The 24,794-nt window shown below is 36.9% G+C and overlaps 1 protein-coding gene across 9 annotated transcripts in view; it reads right to left on the reverse strand.

Annotated features, from left to right (window-relative positions):
- Positions 1-24,794, reverse strand: part of Orp8 (Oxysterol-binding protein-related protein 8) — a 119,427-nt gene that overhangs the window by 61,426 nt on the left and 33,207 nt on the right. For 4 of the 9 annotated variants that reach the window (XM_073959157.1, XM_073959156.1, XM_073959160.1 and 1 more), the window contains one exon: positions 1,776-1,880. The exons of the other annotated variants lie outside the window; for them this stretch is intronic. In XM_073959157.1, coding sequence (XP_073815258.1) covers positions 1,776-1,880 — 105 coding nt within the window. The remainder of the gene's footprint in view (positions 1-1,775; positions 1,881-24,794) is intronic. 9 annotated transcript variants of the gene reach the window in all.

Consider the following 24,794-nt stretch of genomic DNA (forward strand, 5'->3'; position numbering starts at 1 on the left):
TCCACACCTGACGGCTACCTCCAACCATTCCATGTACGGGTCATTAGAGCTACTTGTGGTAATTTTTCCTTGGCAATTTTTGGAATTATATTAGAGATCTCCGCTTTACCAGAAACAGCCTAATATTTTATAATTCTATTTTTTACAAATTTCAATTGGTTTCGACTTGATTTACGATGTTTTCTTCGTATGTAGTATACCTCCGACAGGACATCTACGTTCGATTTTCAATTCGAACTTTTTATGCCCTCAACCTTTAGGCTATAGATACATACGACCAAAATTGTGTCTCGTCGAAATAATGGTTTTAGACTACAAGTATGTACATATGTTTGGACGAAATCCGTTTCAGACAATTTGGAGTTGATTTAGCCATGTCCTTCCGTCTATCTAATTCAAATTGTGGGTATCGTAATAGTTTAAGTTCAAAGATTGGCCATGTAGGCAGTGTTGCCAAATTTTACGATTTATCGTCATTTTGACGATTTTTTGGCCCAAAATTGAAAAATGACGATTTTATGGCCTGAAGTAACGATTTTTCACGTACTCCAAAATTGGATGAAAAAAAGAACAACAACATATTTCGAGCAAAATTTCACGAAAGACTTAATGGAAAAAAATTTGCAAAATCCATTCATGGACTTAGCAATCTTCAGCCAGATTGGCTACATTTAATTATCTGGATTTTTTTTGTGGACAGCGGTAGCATCGAATACAGGAATTTTAATGGTATTGCCTCCTCCTCGAATTTAATCCGATGAAAAAATTCCTTGAAAAGTCAAGGTAAAAATGGGTCCAGGGCCTCAATTCTTCTATGAAAATTTGAAATGAAAACTTTTATAAAGGAAATAAATGTCAAATGAAAAATTTTATAAAGAAAGCTTTCTTAACCTCCTAAGCTTTTAGTCTGTCAGTATTGAATGACAGTTTTTATCGATTTCCGATTCTCCAGCAACCAAAATGTAGGTGGAGGACTGGCAAACATGGGGAAACTGTCAAGCAAGCATTTAAAACTGGAAATGTGTACCCATCATTACTTTGCTGCATCTTGCCGTTTCTTAAGCGGAATTTAATTCAGATTTGATTCGATTTTTTGCTGTGGTTTGTATATCTTATTTTGTAAGTGTCTCGACATATTTATCAGCGAAAAAATCCAATTAAACGTGTTGACGATTTTTGACGATTTTCAAATTTTATTTACGATTTGACGATTTCCGACCAAAAACTCCCGAAGGGAGTAACCGAATTGTCTTGGATCGTTTTTAATTTTTTTCCAACAAGTTCTTTTTGTGGGCCGTGTAACGATGACGCATTTTTTTCGGGGCCAAGTCCCTACTTCCCGAGATAATGACCCAAAAGCTTCAAAAAAGCCTGCCGGTACCAAATAAACTGGGCAGTACATATGATAACCCTCAAAGGGAGAAACCGATTTGGTCCAAACGTTGTAAATCCTAAACGGAATTTAATTCAGATTTGATTCTATTTTTTGCTGTGGTTTGTATATCTTATTTTGTAAGTGTCTTGACATATTTATCAGCGATTTGGCGATTTTTTTGACGATTTCCGACCAAAAACTCTCGAAGGGGGTAACCGAATTGTCTTGGATCGTTTTTAATTTTTTTGCAATAAGTTCTTTTTGCGGGCCGTGTTACGATGACGCATTTTTTCGGGGACAAGTCCCTACTTCCTGAGCTAATGACCCAAAAGCTCCAAAAAAGCCATCTTAGCAAATAAATATGTAAAAATAAATAGAAAATGATATAAAGATTTATCACCTGGTGATGATGGACCCGGACTGTAGCTTAAACTATCGGTTGATGACAATTTGGGCAAGTGGGCAGTTTTTAAAGATGGACGTCTCATGAATTTGAATTCAAATGCTAAATTAATATAAACGGGAGGATCAGATGTTTGCTCGGTCTTTATCGTTAGAAGAATTACTATTTCAATAGCAGCAAAAACACACAAACAACAACAAAGACAATTTGAATTTGATATGATAGTGATGATGACAATGATGATGGTGATGGAGATGACGTAAAATAAAAAAGTAAATAAAACAATTAAAAAGAAATTAAATGCAAAAGAAAAATGCAAAGTTAAGATTTTTTAATAAATGAATACCCCAAAACCTAAAATAAGTGTAAATGTTTGTAGAAGAGTGTTGAGTTTCAATTAAAAGTGATTTAAAAAAAATCTTCTTCCGGCATATAAAGTTTGAACAATTAACCAGGAATGTTAAACATTTTCATGATTAAAGCAGTACGACGAACATAGACGGGAATGGGAATGGGGAAATAAAGAATGTGGGAACAAATCTAGGTAATGCATGTTACATGGACGAAAACGCCCGCCTCCGCATTTTTTTTAAAACAATGTAAAAACTAAGTTCAAGAAAATCGTCTAAGGGCCATTATTAAAGTGAACTTTAAGAAAATTATATGTTTTTATTACGTCTTCCAATTAACAGAAAAGTGGAAAGTGTTTTGTTCGCTAAACATATGGCTGTGTAATGAAAATAAATAAGCAAAGGCTACAGGCGGTACGGGAGCTTTTCACGGATCAATTTCTTAAAAAACGTAATAAAGTTATTTGCCATTCCATAACCTCTGGAGTCTAAAACCATTATTTCGCAGAAACATATTTTTTATTACATCAGGCTAGAGTCTGAGGTTATTAAAATTGGCTTAGAGGATACTCTTTGTTTTACTTCATTGTTTTCACAAAAGAACATCGATTATTTTGCAATTTTTTTTTTAATTCGTCTCGTTAGGCTGTCCTCTCTAAATATGCATATAATTAATTCATCTGTATTTATAAAATTTTTGCGGTTGACTTATTTAAATATGTACTTCTATACAGCAGCAGCATGCCATTGTTTTGTTGATGTTCTACAACTTATATGTACATATTATAACAGCCAACCAACCAACCAGCCAGCCCATAAGCTTGGCAAGGTCAGTACTTTAGTTTTATTGTATGGCTCCTTTAGCTATTTTTGCCATTCACCATAATCAGAAACAAGGCATGAGTTTGTGGTTTTATAAGTAGTTTTCTTGTTTCTTTGCTCTCTTTCTCTTTGTTCCTATAATTCTGCATTTCTACTGATTTCTTCTGCCTTCCATTCACACCCGACTATATTTCAATTGAATTTCATGCTTCAATGATGTAATCACTTAAATACTTGATGCTGATTAACTTTTGCCTTTTGCTATTATTTCCTCTCTTCGTCTTCATCTTTTTCTGCATTGAAGTCATTTGTTCGTTTTGAATCCTTGCGATGGATGATACAGTTTTCTCAGCCACAATGAATTTGCTGTGGTAAATAAGTATGGAGGTGCATTGATTGAACTTTTTTGATAGGATAGATTTATAACGGATAAATTCAATGGAGTCAACGAAGATTCTTGGAATCAATGATGATCCATTTAAATAAAATGCGAAGGCTTATAAGTAGACAGGAATTTTATGCAATTCCTATTTTTGGTCCGATTCATGTCAAATTTTGGGACTGGGCATATTTTTGGTTTCTGATAAAATTGCAATCGAAACATATGACATATGCAAAATTATGCAAAATCTTCTATATAACGGAGGGTCAGTGTATTGGTCTTCTATATAATGGAAGACCACTGTAAGAGATTTCTATAGAATAGAAGACCACTGTAGGGGGTCTTCTATATAATCGAAGACCTTAGGTTGTGTATTCTAAAGAATGGAAGACCACTGTAAGATAATTCTATTTAATATAAGTTGACCTTTGTAGAGGATTTCTATAGAATAGAAGGCCACTGTAGGACCCCTATAGAATGGAAGATCATTGTAGAGGGTATTCTGTATAATGGAAGACCACTGTAAGGGTCTTCTATAAAATAGAAGACCACTGTAGGGGTCTTCACTGTAGGAGTCTTCTATAGAATAGAAGGCCACTGTAGGGGTCTTCTATAGAATAGAAGGCCACTGTATGGGTCTTCTATAGAATAGAAGGCCACTGTAGGGGTCTTCTATAGAATAGGAGGCCACTGTAGAATAGAAGGCCACTGTAGTGGTCTTCTATAGAAGGCCACTGTAGGGCTCTTCTATAGAAGGCCACTGTAGGGCTCTTCTATGGAATATAAGGCCACTGTAGGGATCTTCTATAGAATAGAAGGGAACTGTAGGGATCTTCTATAGAATAGAAGGGAACTGTAGGGGTCTTCTATAGTATAGAAGGCCACTGTAGGGGTCTTCTATAGAATAGAAGGCCACTGTAGGGGTCTTCTATAGAATAAAAGGCTACAGTGGCCACTGTAGGGGTCTTCTATAGAATAGAAGGCCACTGTAGGGGTCTTCTATAGAATAGAAGGCCACTGTAGGGGTCTTCTATAGAATAGAAGGCCACTGTAGGGGTCTTCTATAGAATAGAAGGCCACTGTAGGGGTCTTCTATAGAATAGAAGGCCACTGTAGGGGTCTTCTATAGAATAGAAGGGAACTGTAGGGGTCTTCTATAGAATAGAAGGCCACTGTAGGGGTCTTCTATAGAATAGGGGTCTTCTATAGTATAGAAGGCCACTGTATGGGTCTTCTGTAAAATGGAATGGAAGACCACTATAGAGGGTCTCCTATGGAATAGAAGGCCACTGTAGGGGTCTTCTATAGAATAAAAGGCCACTGTAGGGGTCTCCTATAGAATAGAAGGGAACTGTAGGGGTCTTCTATAGAATAAAAGGCTACAGTGGCCACTGTAGGGGTCTTCTATAGAATAGAAGGCCACTGTAGGGGTCTTCTATAGAATAGAAGGCCACTGTATGGGTCTTCTATAGAATAGAAGGCCAGTGTAGGGGTCTTCTATAGAATAAGACCACTGTAGGGGTCTTCTATAGAATAGAAGGCCACTTTAGAGGTCTTCTGTAGAATAGAAGGCCACTGTAGGGGTCTTCTATAGAATAGAAGGCCACTGTAGGGGTCTTCTATAGAATAGAAGGCCACTGTAGGGGTCTTCTATAGAATAGAAGGCCACTGTAGGGGTCTTCTATAGAATAGAAGGCCACTGTAGGGGTCTTCTATAGAATAGAAGGCCACTGTAGGGGTATACTATATAATAGAAGGCCACTGTATGGGTCTTCTGTAAAATGGAATGGAAGACCACTATAGAGGGTCTCCTATGGAATAGAAGGCCACTGTAGGGGTCTTCTATAGAATAGAAGGCCACTGTAGGGCTCTTCTATAGAATAGAAGGCCATTGTAGGGGTCTTCTATATAATAGAAGATCAATGTAGGGCTCTACTATAGAATAGATGGCCACTGTAGGGGTCTTCTATAAAATAGAAGGAAATTGTAGGGGTCTTCAATATAATAGAAGGCCACTGTAGTTGAAAAGGTACAGAGCGTCGTACGGGCCTGTACCGTATGCTTGGCAGATGTTTTGCATAGTGTCATCTATCTCTGCCTTATAGGAATTTAGACGGCTGCATCATCCCGAGCATAGTTAAGCCAAAATTAATCTGATTTGTTGTTGTATCAGCATGAAACCTACGTAGAAGCATAGGTTTGATGCTGGTTTCGGGTCAATCCGGTACGAAAGAACCGCTGCCGTGTGATTGAATCTGATTTGTTGTGGCAGCTGACGTTCTTCATCTGCAATATATGGGAGATATACTCCGAGGACGCTATTCGTACGATAGTAGTTTATGGAATCTGCGACAGCATCTGTCTGAATGCTACCCAAACCTGCTAGATATGGGTTCCCTCTAGTAACGTCGGACCTCTTTTGCAGTTCTCAGGAAGTCGTTCGGATATATTTCAATAATGCACCATTACGTTGCACTTACATATGTTGGCGGCCCACCGTGGCGCCGAATTAGCTTAGCAAGGACTGACCTTCTTTTGTGTAAGCTATGTGGGTTTGGTCTGTCAGTGGAAACTTTCAAGACTACTTTTCCACCTACGTAAACGCAATTTCTGTTATTTTATTTTATTTTATTTTTTCAGGCATAGTTTGTTGACATTTATACTTTCTTAGACGTTTTGCTAGCTATTTTATGGTTTGATAAAGTTTTACTTGATTTTTTAGTCGGAAATCTGTCAACCCACACATTTTCAGGGAAAATAATAATACTTTCAATAAAATTCATCAGTATTTTCTCACTCGTGAAAACCTCCCTTTCAAATTGGTATTTTTTCTGCTGTTCCAACAGCCTTCATATGCAAAAGTACCTGTCAGGTTGTCAAAACTCGTTCACTCTGTAGAGAGATGACGAACTGCCTAAAGCTAGTTAGCATTCAACATTGACAAATTGAATAAAACCGAGTTATGGGTAATGCAATCCAATATGTTTGCTACATTTTATCCTTGCAAGACTAAGCTAACCACTTACTCATTCGCTCACTCAGCGAACAGAACTGAAGTGGATATGAGAGACAAACTCGTATAGAATTTCATCCATTAAAGTAACTACTGAGGGATTTATGGCGTCACCAGTGAATGCTTGTTTTCTTCTATCCTGCAGATGAATATTCAGCAATATTTGTGCCGCCACTATGGCAATATTGCGAACAAATACATATAAACAGACGAACAAACACAAACTCAAAACTCGTTGATGATGCCATTTCACCATTGCCATCAATTTAAAGTGTTGTCACGAAGTTTATCCGGCAAAGAAAGTGTATGCGGCCATAGATTAGGAGGGGGAGAGAGGGACATTGAATAGGAAATAGGACAGAATTATTAAGATTCTTGCATGCAACCCATATTCATAAACTATTGATTTTTAATTAAAAATTTGCAATTTTCACTTCACTGAACCACACAGCTATACACATTTCCAATGATGGAAGATCGCAAATAGAGAAGCAATGTAAAGGACCCGCACGAAATTTATTCCATTAAAAGTGTAAGAAAGTTAATTACATTTTCGAAATATCCTCCAAAAATTTTATTGCGGCATTGTATAAAAATAAAACTTTGTATTAGCAGTTGGTTCGCACAGTTGTGCGTATGCTTATTATACAACAAGTATACGCAACATGGTACCTTTTATGAATCATAAGAAAGTTAAATAAAAAAATTTGACATTCTTGAATGCTCTGGATTCAGTGCTCAGTTTGTCACATCCGCATCCACCACACTCAAACTTCGGCGAGATGCATTAGATGCCGAGAGTGGGTGTATCTAAGGGGTTATTCTGGTCTCATACATGTGATGGACTACGATAGGGACTATATTGCTACATGCTGCGTGGACACAGCCCCAAGCGTCGTTCATCTGAGTACGCAACTCCCCCGCAGTCCCACCACAGCAGCCGCACACGCAGCACTTAACACCAGCCGTTGTTGTTTCAATCCCTGAAAATTAATCAGCGATTTAATTGCAATGAACTCCGAGGTAAGATCAAGGAAATAGAGGATTTCATGAGACTGAAGAATTTCATGATTGCACCTGTAGAAGGTTCGCACCAAATGTGGAGGCACCAGTCTGTTCAATACAGACTTATCCATGAGCCGTACATGGAAGGTATGAGGGTTAGCTGTAAGGTGAGGAGCTGCCGAGGTAGAGTTGCTTAACGTATACATCCCACCGATAAATAGCTGTACTCCAGATTGTGGGTCCAACATCAGCCCGATTTTGGAAGGTCATAACCGACTGGTCTTGGGTGATTTAAGTCACCAGGAGTTATGGCAATCGGTTCCCGGAAATGATCAGAGAGTGTGAGCAGATTGATAGCTCTATGTTTTGCCCGATCAATGAGGATGCCCCTACCGGAATTAGAGAGAATAGTCACAGTGACCCCAGAGTCAATGAGTAAGTGGATAAATATTCTGTAGTGTTGCAACATTATAACCGGAATAAGCGAATAGTGGGCAACGGTTAAGTCATTTCGAAACCAGGAAAGAAGGAAGGTAGGCCCTAAGTCACGCTAAGCAACGTTACGCTGACCGATCCGTAGAGGTACGCAAGTTATTTTAATTAAATTAATTACAAGTTTCATTTAAATTTCGATTAAATTAATTAAAATAACTTGCGCACCTCTTCGGTTCGGTCAGCGTAACGTTGCCAGTCATTCTATAGGAAAAGTCATCCAGGATGAACTTTTCTATAGGAAAAGTCATCCAGGATGAACTTCATTCCGGATGAACTTTTGTATAGGAAAAGTCATTCCGGATGAACTTTTCTATAGGAAAAGTCATCCCGGATAAATTTTTCTATAGGAAAAGTCATCCCGGATGAACTTTTCTATAGGAAAAGTCATCCCGGATGAACTTTTCTATAGGAAAAGTCATCCCGGATGAACTTTTCTATAGGAAAAGTCATCCCGGATGAACTTTTCTATAGGAAAAGTCATCCCGGATGAACTTTTCTATAGGAAAAGTCATCCCGGATGAACTTTTCTATAGGAAAAGTCATCCCGGATGAACTTTTCTATAGGAAAAGTCATCCCGGATGAACTTTTCTATAGGAAAAGTCATCCCGGATGAACTTTTCTATAGGAAAAGTCATCCCGGATGAACTTTTCTATAGGAAAAGTCATCCCGGATGAACTTTTCTATAGGAAAAGTCATCCCGGATGAACTTTTCTATAGGAAAAGTCATCCCGGATGAACTTTTCTATAGGAAAAGTCATCCCGGATGAACTTTTCTATAGGAAAAGTCATCCCGGATGAACTTTTCTATAGGAAAAGTCATCCCGGATGAACTTTTCTATAGGAAAAGTCATCCCGGATGAACTTTTCTATAGGAAAAGTCATCCCGGATGAATTTTTCTATAAAAAAAATCCTCCCCGATGAATTTTTCTATAGGAAGTCATCCCGGATGAACTTTTCTATAGGAAAAGTCATCCCGGATGAACTTTTCTACAGGAAAAGTCATCCAGGATGAACATTTCTATAGGAAAAGTCATCCAGGATGAACATTTCTATAGGAAAAGTCATCCCAGATGAACTTTTCTATAGGAAAAGTCATCTCGGATGAACTTTTCTATAGGAAAAGTCATCCCGGATGAACTTTTCTATAGGAAAAGTCATCCCGGATGAACTTTTCTATAGGAAAAGTCATCCCGGATGAACTTTTCTATAGGAAAAGTCATCCCGATGAACTTTTCTATAGGAAAAGTCATCCTGGATGAACTTTTCTATAGGAAAAGTCATCCCGGATGAACTTTTCTATAGGAAAAGTCATCCCGGATGAACTTTTCTATAGGAAAAGTCATCCCGGATGAACTTTTCTATAGGAAAAGTCATCCCGGATGAACTTTTCTATAGGAAAAGTCATCCCGGATGAACTTTTCTATAGGAAAAGTCATCCCGGATGAACTTTTCTATAGGAAAAGTCATCCCGGATGAACTTTTCTATAGGAAAAGTCATCCCGGATGAACTTTTCTATAGGAAAAGTCATCCCGGATGAACTTTTCTATAGGAAAAGTCATCCCGGATGAACTTTTCTATAGGAAAAGTCATCCCGGATGAACTTTTCTATAGGAAAAGTCATCCCGGATGAACTTTTCTATAGGAAAAGTCATCCCGGATGAACTTTTCTATAGGAAAAGTCATCCCGGATGAACTTTTCTATAGGAAAAGTCATCCCGGATGAACTTTTCTATAGGAAAAGTCATCCCGGATGAACTTTTCTATAGGAAAAGTCATCCCGGATGAACTTTTCTATAGGAAAAGTCATCCCGGATGAACTTTTCTATAGGAAAAGTCATCCCGGATGAACTTTTCTATAGGAAAAGTCATCCCGGATGAACTTTTCTATAGGAAAAGTCATCCCGGATGAACTTTTCTATAGGAAAAGTCATCCCGGATGAACTTTTCTATAGGAAAAGTCATCCCGGATGAACTTTTCTATAGGAAAAGTCATCCCGGATGAACTTTTCTATAGGAAAAGTCATCCCGGATGAACTTTTCTATAGGAAAAGTCATCCCGGATGAACTTTTCTATAGGAAAAGTCATCCCGGATGAACTTTTCTATAGGAAAAGTCATCCCGGATGAACTTTTTATAGGAAAAGTCATCCCGGATGAACTTTTCTATGGGAAAAGTCATCCCGGATGAACTTTTCTATAGGAAAAGTCATCCCGAATGAACTTTTCTATAGGAAAAGTCATCCCGGATGAACTTTTCTATTGGAAAAGTCATCCAGGATGAACTTTTCTATAGGAAAAGTCATCCCGGATGAACTTTTCTATAGGAAAAGTCATCCCGGATGAACTTTTCTATAGGAAAAGAAATCCCGGTTGAACTTTTCTATAGGAAAAGCCATCCAGGATGAACCTTTCTTTAAGAAAAGTCATCCAGGATAAACTTTCCTATAGGTAAGGTCATCCAGAAAAACTTTTATTTAGGAAAATTCATCCAGGATGAACTTTTCTATATGAAAGGTCATCCCGGATGAACTTTTCTATATGAGAGGTCATTCCGGATGAACTTTTCTATATGAAAAGTCATCCCGGATGAACTTTTCTATAGGAAAAGTCATCTCGGATGAACTTTTCTATAGGAAAAGTCATCCCGGATGAACTTTTCTATAGGAAAATCATCCCGGAAAAACTTTTCTATAGGAAAAGTCATACCGGATGAACTTTTCTATAGGAGTTGTGTCATTCGGTAATCGGAAACGACCAAAGGGGTATAGTACTGGCTGAGCAAATTGATATCTCTATATCTCACGGTCACTGAGGATGCCCCTACCAGAATTAGCTGAGAGTTTCACAGTTCGCCAGATATAACCATCGTGTCATCTGGTGAGACAAATAACGTCACCTGGCAACCCGTCGTTTCTCTTGGGTCAGACCATTTCCACAGAGGCGCCTACATTTACACATCGGACACCTACCTACCATCCACCTTCCAGGATGGTTTATTAAATGCGTTTTTAATAAAAACTAAACTATCCTGTATTATTGCTCCACTTGAATATTGTCAATGATAATGAAATACATATTTCAAAGTCAACACCATTAGGTAAAATAAATAATATTTATTTTCCGTTCCACAGTTCTTTTCTTATTTATTCTCATTCTCTGAGGGCAATTATAATTAACTGCTTAAACAACAACGATGACAAAGTGTCAACAGCAACAATGTGATGACAATTAATTAAAAGCTCTAAGATGCGTCGTAGTCCATGAAGGTAGGCAGGATAGGTAGGCACCATTCATTTCTTGGACAAAACTAATAATTGTAATAAAGGACAATAATTGTTAAGAAAAAAATGAAGGTGAGGTTATGAATGAAGAAAAAAGTAGATGTTGACATTTCCGCACTGCCTAAACTTTAAGTGAGTCATTCATCATGCACAACAACAAAAACTGTTGATTATGAATGGGAAGGTGGGACAGGGTTGGAACACTAAAGGAACACTTTTTACTAAAGCAATTTCATATTGTTTTGGTATGTTGTTAAACGTTTATGTAAGAGTAAACACCCATTTGAAATTGTTTTTACTTAAGGTTAACCTAATTCATATTTGTAACAAACATACGCTTCCACCTAATAACATATTGTCATAGATAATACTCTGTTGTACACAATTTGGTAGACATAATTTGTTATCTGTATAAAATATTTGGTTGCAGATATTAAATGTGGGAACTACAGGTGTATAAATTCATAGATAATAAATACCCCCGTCGTCATATTTTGCAAACATATTTCGTTTGGAATTAAACAACAACAAGCACAAATTATACCTCCTAAGATAACATGAGTAATTTTAGTGCACTACTGAATTTTCTGGAATATTTTTTTATCGAAATTCAATTTTGTTTATTATCTAATAACATTCCATTTTTGTACGCATGTTATCAAACAGAACGCCGTTTTGTAAAGTTCATGAATCGATAAAAAACATAAAATTTTTAATAATAAATCTACAATTAGGATAAAATACGGTTAGAGATTTGATGGAATATTACCGGAATATCATTTCATGGATCAATGAAAAATATTAAATTATTCATAGATTAAAATTTACAGAATATGACAAGAACACCACACGGAATTACACAGGATTGTTTACTGTATAGACAAATCTTTTCATATATTATAATATGTCCCTAGATGTAACTCTTTGTTTGATTGTCAACATTTCGGAGATGCGATTTTCATTTCATCACAGAAAAAAATAGTGAATACTAGCCGACCCGGTCCACGTTGCTGGCCCTTAAAATAGTTTTATAGTGACACTAAGCTCTATTAGTCGTCTTCGCAAATGCCAGGCGACTAGGAAATTAAAGTCTTTTGAAATTTAACGGCAAATCTTTTGATATTATAGGAAGCAGAGGAACAAAAACACATTAGTTCCTTAATCTTAAATTTTAGTGTTTCTATCACATTGCTTTCTAGTTTATTGAACGTCAGTCGAGTTCCATTACAAAGTCTTGGGATTCACATCTCGCAATAGGATGAGAGGTACACTGCTTTCCTGCTATTTAATGTGCTGGGAATCATGGTAGGGGCTTACTTACTTACTTAGTTGGCCCATTTCAGAACATTTGTTCCATAGACCGAACTAAGAAAAGATCTCCATTCCTCTCTGTTTTTCGCTTGACTTTTTGGAATACCGCGCCTTTTCTTTTCTTCATCCACTTGTATGCTCCATCGAAGCTTAGGCCTGCCGATTCTGCGTGCACCGCCATGTGACATGTATTCATACGCCTTTTTAGCGGGTTCATCATCGCTCATTCTCATGATATGGCCTAGCCAACGCAATCGTTGCATCTCGATACGTTTAACTATATTCATGTCTTTGTATAGCTTATATAGCTCGTGGTTCATACGACGTCGATATTCACCGTCAACACAAATCGGCCCGTAGATCTTTCGAAGAATTTTCCTCTCAAACACACCAAGCACTGCCTTATCTGCTTGCGCAAGTACCCATGCTTCGGAGCCATACATTAGCACGGGTAGTATCAGCGTTTTGTATAGTGTTATTTTTGTTTGACGAGATGTGGCTTTGTTTTTAAATTGCTTACTTAGACCATAGTAGCATCTGTTAGCCAATACAATTCTTCTTCTTATTTCACAACTGATGTTGTTTGTTGTGTTTATGGCAGTGCCGAGGTAGACGAAGTCTTTAACTACCTCAAAATTGTAGGTACCAACTTCCACAGTTGTTCCGAGCTCTATGGACGCTTTGCGCGTCGACACCATCAATTTTGTCTTTTCGCCGTTTACCGCCAGACCCACTTTCGCAGATTCTGCTTCGACCTTCCTAAAGGTATCAGTTACTTCCTTTACTGATCGTCCCATGATGTCTATGTCATCAGCATAGGCAAGTAACATGTGGCTATTGGTGTAAATTGTGCCATTTCTTTTGACATTTGCATCTCGTATTACCTTTTCCAGCAAAATGTTGAATAGGTCACACGAAAGGCTGTCTCATTGTCTGAAACCTCTTTTGGTACAAAATTCTTCGGAGAGGTTCTTTCCAATTTTAACTGAGGACCTAGTATCAGTTAAAGTCATCTTACAAAGCCGGATGAGCTTTGCGGGGATACAAAATTCAGACATTGCGTGGAATACCTTTGATCGGAGGGGACTGTCGAATGCTGCTTTATAATCGACAAAAAGGTGAAATGTGTCGATCTGCATCTCTTGGGTCTTCTCTAGGATTTGCCGCAGGGTAAATATCTGGTCAATGGTGGACTTGTCAGGTCTAAAGCCACATTGGTATGGTCCAATTATTTCGTTGACCATTGGCTTTAGTCGTTCGCACAATATCCCTGACACTATCTTATAGGCAATAGGGAGAAGACTTATGCCCCTATAGTTGGAGCATACAGTCTTATCTCCTTTCTTGTGGACGGGACATAGGATGCTCAGGTTCCAATCGTCGGGTACGCGTTCTTCCTGCCAGATGGTGCTAACTAGCTGATGCATACACCTTATCAGCGCGTCGCCTCCGGTTTTAAACAGCTCGGCTGGTAAGCCATCGGCTCCTGCTGCTTTATTATTCTTCAGCCGGTTGATTGCTGTTTTTACCTCATCTTGGCCGGGCGGTATACATTCTATACCATCTTCTGGGATTGGATCTGTGGTATCATCGTCTTCGCTACTATTGGATACCAGCAGATTGGAGAAATGTTCCTTCCATATCCTGAGCACGCTATCTGTATCTGTTACCAGATTACCTTGCTGGTCTCTACAGGAGGATGTGCCTGTACCAAAGCCATCTGTTTGATGTTTCACTCTTTGGTAGAATTTTCGGACTTCATTCTGGCTCCTGTACATCTCAATTTTTTCACACTCCCGCTTTTCCATTTCTCTCTTTTTCTTGTGGAAAAGACGTATCTCTTCTCTCCTTTTCTCGCGATATCTCTCTCGTGCGCTACGCGTTGCTACTGATTGTAAAGCTCTATATGCCGCATTTTTCTCTTCGGTAGCATCACGACACTCCTGGTCATACCATGAATTCCTTTGTGGAGGTCTCTGGAATCCAAGTATGGATTTTGCGGCTGTTTGCATGGAGTGGGCAATATGTTGCCATTGTGTTGTTATGTTATCGGGACAAGGAGTGCTCGCGTTAAGCAATTGGGCTAGTTGAGTGGAATATGCTGTGGCTATCTGTTGTGTTTGCAGCTTATCGATGTCCAACTTCTGCCTTGTGTCTGTTCGTGCTTTATTTGCAACGTTTAGACGGGTACGTACCTTTGCTGCAACAAGGTAGTGGTCCGAATCAATGTTTGCGCCTCGGAACGATCGTACATCCAACACGCTGGATGAATGTCTTCCATCTATTACAACATGATCACTTTGATTACTTGTTCTTTGATCTGGAGACAGCCAGGTGCCCTTATGAATATCGAGATGATTAAATCTGGTACTGCTAACTACCATGTTTTTTGCAGCTGCAAAGTCTATCAGCCTCATACCATTGTCAGATGTTTCACTGTGGAGACTGAATTTCCCGACTGTTGGGCCAAAGGTATTCTCCTTTCCAATTTTGGCATTAAAATCGCCTAGAATGATTTTAATGTCATGGGCAGGGCAAAGGTCATATGTTTCTTCTAAGCGCTCGTAAAATATATGTTTGGTCTGTTCGTCCTTTTCTTCAGTGGGAGCATGAGTGCAAATAAAGCTGATGTTGAAGAATTTAGCTTTTATTCGAATTGCAGCAAGTCTTTCATTCACTGAGGTGAAGCTGGATACCAGATGTTTTAGTCTCCGACTAACTACGAATCCGCAACCAAACTCATGCTTTACGTCATGGCAGCTATAATACAGTGCGTCACCTTTAGGTGTTGTTGTGACGCCTTTCCCAATCCATCGTATTTCCTGTATGGCAGTAATATCGGCCTTGTACTTTTCATGGTAGGGGCATAGAATTTAAAAATTCAATGAGATAATTTGTGCAATCTTCATTTCGCACAACTGTATCAATTGATGTGCCTCCTGGTGTGTCCAATGATTTGATCCTCCAGAATCGTTGGGGATTTAAAAGTGGTACATTTGTAAATACATAACCTCGCAAATCATTTCATTTCATCAAAATGAACGTCCGGCATAAGCGTTGTTGTCGGATCTTTCAGGACTTGGCATTTCCACTTGATGGAGTGTTTTGTTGCTGATCTCTTAACACTTGTTTTTTTTTTTCAAAAAGAGCAAAGCTTCGTTATACCTAACATCTGATATATCGTTGCTGGGTTGTTTTCCTCCTTACGTAATAATCTCAGCTTATACTCTGCGCTGCAATATTAAAATTTACTCCAAAGGTTATTTGTAAGTAAGAAATTATTAGTCGGCTTTTCCGACAGAGATATACCCTCAGCCTGTGTGGAATGAAATTTTTTTCTAAAGAAAAAAATATGTATTTAGAGGGGTTTTCAAAATGTTGGACGTATGAACCGACAAAAGTATGGATAGGATTAAAGCTGAACAATTTTCGGGGATATCGATAGATAGAGCTTTTTTATCACACTAGCCTACGAAAAACATAACATCGCTGTAAACAGGGCCACTAGGAAAACCTTCCGTAATAATGTCCAAAGAAGACCCTTAAACACAAAAATGTTTAACATTTGTGAGGGTGGTACCACAAGGATTGGACAGATAGGGCCCACATTTGAACATAAACTAAGTCTCGACAATATTTAGAGATCCAAAGTTTGTACCAAATCGGTTCTACGTCTATGAGAAATCGCGCTTACAATTTTTGCGAATATTTTCGAACTTTTGTGAGGGAGGTACCGGAAGGAGTGGACATAAAAGCACCACCTTCGAATTTCATCTAATATTCGAAGAAATATTACAATATCCAAAGTGTGGACGAACGCAGTATTCGGATCGATCTCTCCAGCCACTACATGTGGTGCCATAGGGGTTTGCTACAACTTTCGGGCTGTTTTCTCAAGAAGTATGGACTTGCCCTGAAAAAAAAAAACTTTTACTGTCGTAATTGATGCAGTGAATGCAAGTTGCTTAAAGTGAATTTATCCAAAATTTTTTCTGGAAGGTAACCGAAGTAGTGGACAAATATAGTCCATATTGTGTATAGTATGGACCAAATCGGTCACTCCCATCAAGAGTTATCGTGCGCACTATTTTTCCGAACATTAATTAACTTTTGTGGGGAAGGTACCTGAAGGAGTGGACCGATATAGCTTATCTTCGAACTTTAACTAAGTTTGCACAAAATATTACGAAGGAGACATTTTGGACCAAATCGGCAGATCCGTTCGAGAGTTATCTTGCGCTTCAACCACTACACACGGTGTCATAGGGTTTTTTTGTACCTTTCAGGCTATTTTCTCAGGAAGTATGAACTTGCGCCTGATGAAACTTATACCGTCGTATGGGCGGCAGTGAATAAAAGTTGCTACAACAAAAATCAAAGCGATTCGAGAGCTGGTCATTAACTGAACTTTTTCGAAATTTTGTGTGGGAATTACCCGAAGGAGTGGACCGGTTGAGTCCATATTGGAACCTCATCTAAGTCTGGTAAAAATTTCATGATGTGCAAAGTATGGACCCAATCGGTTACTTCCTTTAAGAGTTATCGTGCGCACAAATTTTCCGAACTTTTGTGGGGGAGGTACCGGAAGGAGTGGACTGATATAACCCATCTTCGAACTTAAACTAAGTTTGGACAAAATATTACGAAAGCCAAACTTTGGACCGAATCGGTTGATCCGTTCGAGAGTTATCGTGCGCTCCAGCCAGCCAGACCGACAGACAGACGGACGGACATGGCTAAATCAACTCCAAATTGTCTGAAACGGATTTCGTCCAAACATACTTGGGGTCTAAAACCATTATTTCGATGAGGCACATTTTGCCCGTATGAAAGTGTATATACCCTCCTTAGCATAAATGCTGAGGGTATAATGAGTCCTAATTTGAGATGAATTTGCTGCTGTTAAAGTTTCTGACAATCTGGTTTCCAATTTATATCAATCTTTCGATTTACGAAGGGGTTGAAATTATATTGACTCTTGAACGTTGATTATAGATTATAGAGGAAGATAAAAAATCTGTTTCGAAGGAAGAACTGCATGTAACCAGTCAAGTTCGGTGTTGGAAAATAAATCTGATATCCCTCAACGCGTTTTCTTTGTTTGCAATGTAGAGATTTTGTTGTTATTAGCCCTTGTATTGCCATGGGCGTTCATAAGTTCATAAGTTTTAGAAATATACCTTTTTTTAATAGGCACAGCACATTCCAGGACTTTTTTGAACATTTCATGAAAATAGCTTCATTAACTTTCAAAATATAACATATTTAAAAAGTTGGGCGTGATCAGCTCTTATGGCCCCGAATAAGCATCGAAGGTAAGACACAACAACCACTGTCTCGCAAATTAATTTTCAAACTTATACGTATCCTAAGTTTTGTTATATTGCATTTTTACAAAGAGGACATAGTAGAGGTACCCCGCCCCTCCAAAACTTAACAAAATATATAGCGTATTTTCACCAAGGACCATCCCTGTACATTCTCCGAAATTTGCATATTTATTCATATTCATATTTAAAAAGTGTGCGTGCGACTTTAGGCCCCAAATAAGTACATAGGGTCGGAGACACAACCACCATTGCCTCGCAAATTAATTTTCTCACCGATACGTTCGTAAGTTCTGGAAATACAGCGATTTTAAAAAATACGCAATAGCGGAGGTTCCTCGCCCCCTCCAACATTTAACCAAATATTTAACCTATTTTCACCACTGGTAACCCCTATAAATTATCTGAAATTTTCAAGAAAATCGGTTAAATAGTATTGGATATATAACACATTTAAAAAGTGGTCGGGTCTTAAGGCCACAAATGAGTACCTAAGGTCAGAGACACAACCACCATTGCCTCGCAAATTAATTTTCTCATCGATATGATCGTCAGTTTTGCTGAAATAGCGTTTTTAAAAAATAGGGCATAGGGGATGTAGCCCACCGCCTCCGAAAACCAATAAAATATATTCTCTGAAATTTTCAGGAAAATCGGTTTAGCCCTTTTTGAGTCTATACGGAACATACAAACACACACATTGATGGCGCTTTTTTAAATATGGCATATTGGAAATATTCCGCCCCTTTCGAAATTCAACAAAATATGCATCCTATTTTAACCGAGGCCATCCCTGTACATAACCCGAAAATTTAAGGAAAATCGGTTCAATAGTTTTGTAGATGTTTATTTAAAAAAGTAGGCGTGGTCAATTCTTTGGGTCCCAAATAAGTAGGCAAGGGCGGAGACACAACCGCAATTGCCTCGCAAATTAATTTCCAAACCGATTTTTTTAAAAAATAGGGTTTGAGGGAAGCTCCCCGCCCCTTCCGAAATTCAACAAAATTTGTAATCTATTTTAACCGGGGGCCATTTCTGTACATTTGCTGACAATTTCAGGTATATCGGTTAAGTAGTTTTTGTAGAAAATATTAAAATTGAAAATTGAAAAAAGTGGGCGTGGTCAAATTTTCTTTGAATAAAGAAAAAACTGATGAAAATTTAAAAAAAATTATCCATATTATATTATCTTATTATCTTTATATTTCGATCATAATTGACTTTTTCCGTATTTTAGACAAGGAAGGAATCTAATTATTCCCTTTTAGTTCAGAATATTTTATGGTGGAGGTTATAAAAAGTTCGGCCCGGCCGAACTTAACAATTTTTTACTTGTTTTCCATTTCTTTTGCACATTTAATTTTCCAAATTTCATCAAAATCGGACGTATATAGCGTGTTTGGTCCAGCAAATACGCGAAAAAAATATATATGGGAGCTATATCCAAATCTAAAACAATAGCGTTCTTCCTATGGCTAAAAAATGATATTCCCCAATTTTCAGCTGAATTGGACAATAAATGCGACCAGTACGTTGCGAACGGACAGGCGGACGCACGGATGGACATGCATAAATCGACTCAGAAAGCGATTCTATGTATATGCCTAGAAGTAACTATGGGTCTATCTTGTTTCCTTTTGTATGTTACATACAAATGCACAAATACATAATACCCCTTACCACAGTGTGGTGTATGGTATAAAAAATCGTCGAAATCACAACTTTCGGTTTTGTCTTTGTATATTTTGTAAAATATTATCCGACTCATGTGGCTCACAAATTTAAATTGGAAGTGCGACTAGACTAGTTTTCTATAAATTTTCAACTAGTATTTTATAGAAGTTCTATTGATCTTCTTAAAGAAAATCTACAGGACTTCTGTGGGGTGACATGCTGAAAGAGAGGAGGCACTGCAGCTTCTGCTCATCTATGAGATGTCCTAAAAAGTCTAAAATTCACTCATACTTCTTATCAATAATTATACGCAATAAGACACCCATATCGGTGTGGGATCAATGTAAAGTCACTTTAAAGTTTGTGAAAATGTTTGTTTAGGTATATGTGTCAATAGATTTCGTTTACATACACATACGAGTATACTTTGAATAAATCTCTGAAAACAACACATTTGTTTGTATTACAACATATAAAAAATAAGCAAAACTCACGTTATATTTAAATTAAATTTGAGCGTAAACTTCTCACCACTCACCCATAGTTATCGCATTGGTACTTAAGCGAATCCACCAACAACAAACCTCAAACTCATCAAGCTTAACTCTAAACGAGAAAATTAATAAAAATCATTAAAATGATCTTCGCCATAACAGGCAAAATTTCAAAAAACTAAAACTTTTTTATTCTGCAATAGTTTGCAAATTTTATGAATAAACTTTCTATAAAATTTTGAAAATAAACTTTTCTTTTCAAACTCTTCAATCCCTACATATTTATTCAGACATACTTTGTTTATCATCCTCATATCCCCATCCGCTCTATTCATTCATATATATTTTGTTTCATCATCATTTTAATCCTCCTATAGCTTGATATTCAAATAGAATGAAATTCAAATAATACAAAGTTTATGGTAAATAACAAAAACAAAAATGCCAAGAGGTGTTGAAAACTTATGTTTTTTTTTTTATTTTCAATAAACTTTTATTTATATCAGAAAATAAAATTTGCATAAATACTAGAACCATGATGCCCACTAGGTATTGAACCCAATTCATGCATAAAGATGAATAAAATTCGTTCAAGTTATAGAACTACTTCAAGGACATTTTTATACAAAACAAACATATTTTTGTCTATTCTTTCTTTTGTTATTTCTAAGGATATGAATATGCAAGAAGCAAGTGGAATGAGCAAAACTTTTTAATACCAAAGATTAATGTGAAAGTTGAAAACAATACCAGAACAGCAATGAATATTTGATGACCTAATATCAACAACAGAAAATGAACAATCGACAAAATTTTGTAAAAAGAAGATGACGAGAGCATGATGGGTTAAAAAGTCAAGTCCAAACATTTTTTCATAAGACTTCTTTTATTTTAGTTAATGTTTTTCGATTCTAGTTCAATAATAAAGAACCTCTAAATCTAGGCATATGGCTTCCTCCCTCCACTGGTTACAATCACAATAATAACTTCAGTAGATATTCTGCACTCCGTCGCTAATTCTCGCCCAAGAGAATTTGAAATGATTACACAATTCTAAAGCAAAAATATATATTTCTTACTCAAATTTCTTTCACAGCTGTGAAATTTACCTCGGATGAAAAGATTTTTAGTGATTATAAATATTGTATATCAATTTTGTACCATGGTTCATATACATGTTGTCAGTAGTTATACGCCACATGATTCCCAAGCGTATACATGTTGTTAATAGTTATACGCAACATGATTATCAAGCAATAGTTATTCAATTCAGGAGCTCTTTTCATTGGATTCTAAAAGATATGTATTTATATCTTTGGAATTCTTACTTACGCCAGTGACAATTTCTGGTCTATAATATGAACAACAATAAGATGAAAACTAAGAAGGCTTTACATTTTGAAATTTGTGAGGACTATGTGATATAGAACACGGGGTTGGTTGCGAAGTGGTAGTTTGTCTGATCTACAGTTTCACACCAGTGGATAAAAGCTACATTTATCAACATCAACTTCGTAGTTTACACGTAGAATTAGTAGCGGGATAAACGTATAGTAAGAAGTTACTGCGTTTGACTTATCCGCTATTTTATTGACGTGATAGGCGTGTAGGTTAAGAAGAAACCTCGTTAGGTTATCCGTCTGCCGAGTTAAAAGGCGCACATTCGCAGCAAAGAGTGTGTTAGGACAAGTTTTTAACTTAAAAAAATAAAGTAAATAAACGGTGTATGAATTTTCAAGATTTCATTAAATGGTGTTTTTTTAGACAATGATAGGGAGCTATGGGAAAATTTCCATATGAAATGCATAGCATATTCGCCTCAGGTGTGCGGTATGCCATAAAAAAGTTTGATTTGCTATATCGTCAAATTAAACTTGATATGAGTGTAGAATTAAAGAGGGAATCGTTGGAATCACGAATTCCTTCTATATATAAATATATAGATGAGATGGACACCTTAAGTTCATTTGAACAGTATAAAAAAGATACATACTGCGGCATTCAAAAACATTAAAAGGGGCTTTAATTAGAAATTTAGAGTATATTTTGAATGATTTGGAAACTGAGATCAGGACTGAGTTTCCGAGTGTAAAATATATGACAGAAAGATACGATAGTGCATCGTCAATATTGATATTTGAGGGAATTTCCTAAACAATTTAACAATTTGTTACCGTATGATGAAAAGTGGGAACACTTCCAGAGTATCACCGAAAAAGGTGATAATAAAGAATGAAGTACAGTTTGTAGGTAGTTTAGGGATTCAGCAGGAAGTTGTTGAGGTCTTAAAACATACGGAAACTGAAAATGAAAACGTTCGCGTTGATGTTTCGCGAAAGGCCGAAAGTGAAATAAGTCTACTACGGAAAGAGAATGATCAGTTGAAGGCCAAATTGGCACAAAACAGTAACATACATACATACATAATTGTTAAAAGATTAGGGTCTTTTAAGTTTTGTAGAAATTTTTTTTTCTGTGTAAATGGAGTCGGGTAGATTTCTTTTCAATGTATGTGTGCTAAGAAGCTATTTTTAAACATAACAAACTGTCGGTCATAAATAATGTAATAAATGTCGTGGCCAAATATGTTTGAATTTATTGGGTTGCTATAATGAACTTTTGTTGAATTAACTGTTGATTTCCTCAGACCCCATTTACTAAGGCATTGAATCACAACAAAAAAAGCAATTCTCCTCTCCCCCTTTTTGTCAAAAAATAATACCCAACATTCCTTAACCTTGAACCATATCTAGCATTTAAAAGGTTAAAAGGAAATTGCAACTATATTTTACAAAAAAAAAACACCCATACATATATCAAAATGATATTATTTCTCGTTTATCTTTCCCCTTTAATTTATACAATATTTACAAAAGAGGAAATACCTCACACAAATTGTCAGTGTAGTGGCAAAAAGTTAACACGGAAATTCATGCATCGATAAAATATTCTACATGAAAAATACAATGTTCTCGCGATAAGGTGGGGGTTATCGGCCACAAAGGCATGACATGGAATGTATGTTTGAATATGTACATAAATGGTGAATCCTTTTTCTGTCAGAAAACAATCACCCATTTGCACACACAGGCGTACAATACACATATCCATGTAGGCTCCCTGTAGGAAGCCTGGGGTCAAGTGTCGACATGTCACCACTTTCTCCACTATTATGGTGACTTTGTCGACCACCTTTACTGAAATGATACGATTTTTTTTAGCTTGAAGTATGGTATAATAAGAAAGGTATAGCACAGCTCAAAGCTGATTACAATTTTTTTTCTTTGGTGACCGACTTGTGTCAATCCCCTTTTTGATATGTTTTGTTTTTAAATGGTTTTATTTAGCTCACCCCGTTTGTTTTATTTATTCTTGGGTCAAATTTAGTAATTCAAATTTCACCCTCTTCCTGTCAACCGATTAATCTGAAATTTTGTATACACTTTGGATTTTGGTGACAATACAATTCTGTTTATTCATTATCATTATAAATTCAAGATGGCCGCCGCTACAAAATGGCGGATAATTTATGTTTTATTAATCCCATAAATATGGGTATCAAATGAAAGGGCTCAACAAGCAGAATACAATATACCATAAAAAATTGAAATCCAAGATGGCGGACGCTACAAAATGGCGGATAACGTAGGTTTTATCAATCCCATCAATATGGGTATCAAATGAAAGGGCTCAACAAGCAGAATACAATATACTATAAAAAATTGAAATCCAAGATGGCGGCCGCTACAAAATGGCGGATAACGTAGGTTTTATCAATCCCATCAATATGGGTATCAAATGAAAGTGCTCAACCAGTAGAATACAATGTACTATATAAAATTAAAATCCAAGATGGCGGCCTCTACAAAATGGCGGATAACTTAGGTTTTATGAATCCCATCAACATGGGTATCAAATGAAAGGTCTCAACAAGTAGAATACAATTTACTATGCAAAATTGAAATCTAAGATGGCCGCCGCTACCAAATGGCTGATAACAATTTTTTTTATCAATCCCACCAATATGGGTATCAAATAAAAGGGCTTGACAAGAAGAATACAGTGCACTATACAGTACATCTTAAACACCCGAAAGCCATACAGTTTCCAGCTAAGTACAATTACAGGACGGCTGAAAGAAGAATGTTGCCTTTAATACTATCATGGGCTTCTACAATACATAAAATGCAGGGCAGCACTGTGGATCACGCAGTCGTATACTTAGGTGCGAAACTGTTTGAAGAAGGTCAAGCCTACGTGGCTCTTAGTAGAGTAAGATCTTTGCAGGGACTACGTATAGAGGAGTTGGACTGCAATAAACTAACGGGCAAGAAACCTTGCAATAATGAAGCACTAAATGAATTAAACAGAATGCGAAATAAAAACTAAAAACTAGAAAAAAAAAAAAAAAACAAGTGGTTTTCGAGCTTGAGGTCATGTTTTTGTTTTTATTATTTCCAATATTTCGCAATTCCTTTAAATTGCATCTTCAGGGAAAATATTTATAACTTATAAAACTAGTGTCAAGTTTACTTATAACTATGATAGACTTCACTATCGTCGTCGTCGAGTGTAAATATTATTTTTTAGTTTTTAGTACATTTATCTTAAACATTGCAATGTATGTTTAACATAAAACCGTTTAACTTAAAAAGTTTTTTTACCTATTTTTATTAATGTTCCAATTATGACAAATTTCAATTTCATACATAGAGAATTTGTATCATAATAAAAATAAAATTAAAACAAAAGCCGTTACATTAAAAAAGAGAACTTTCGTGTGACAGCCCGCAGACGCTATTGAGGCTCTAATGTATGTGGATGATTGTACGATAGGTTAAATGTGATCTGAAAATATC

Source organism: Musca autumnalis, unplaced genomic scaffold, assembly GCF_047663935.1.
Source record: "Musca autumnalis isolate F117 unplaced genomic scaffold, ASM4766393v1 scaffold_1, whole genome shotgun sequence".
In the NCBI taxonomy this organism is placed as follows: Eukaryota; Metazoa; Arthropoda; class Insecta; order Diptera; family Muscidae; genus Musca; species Musca autumnalis.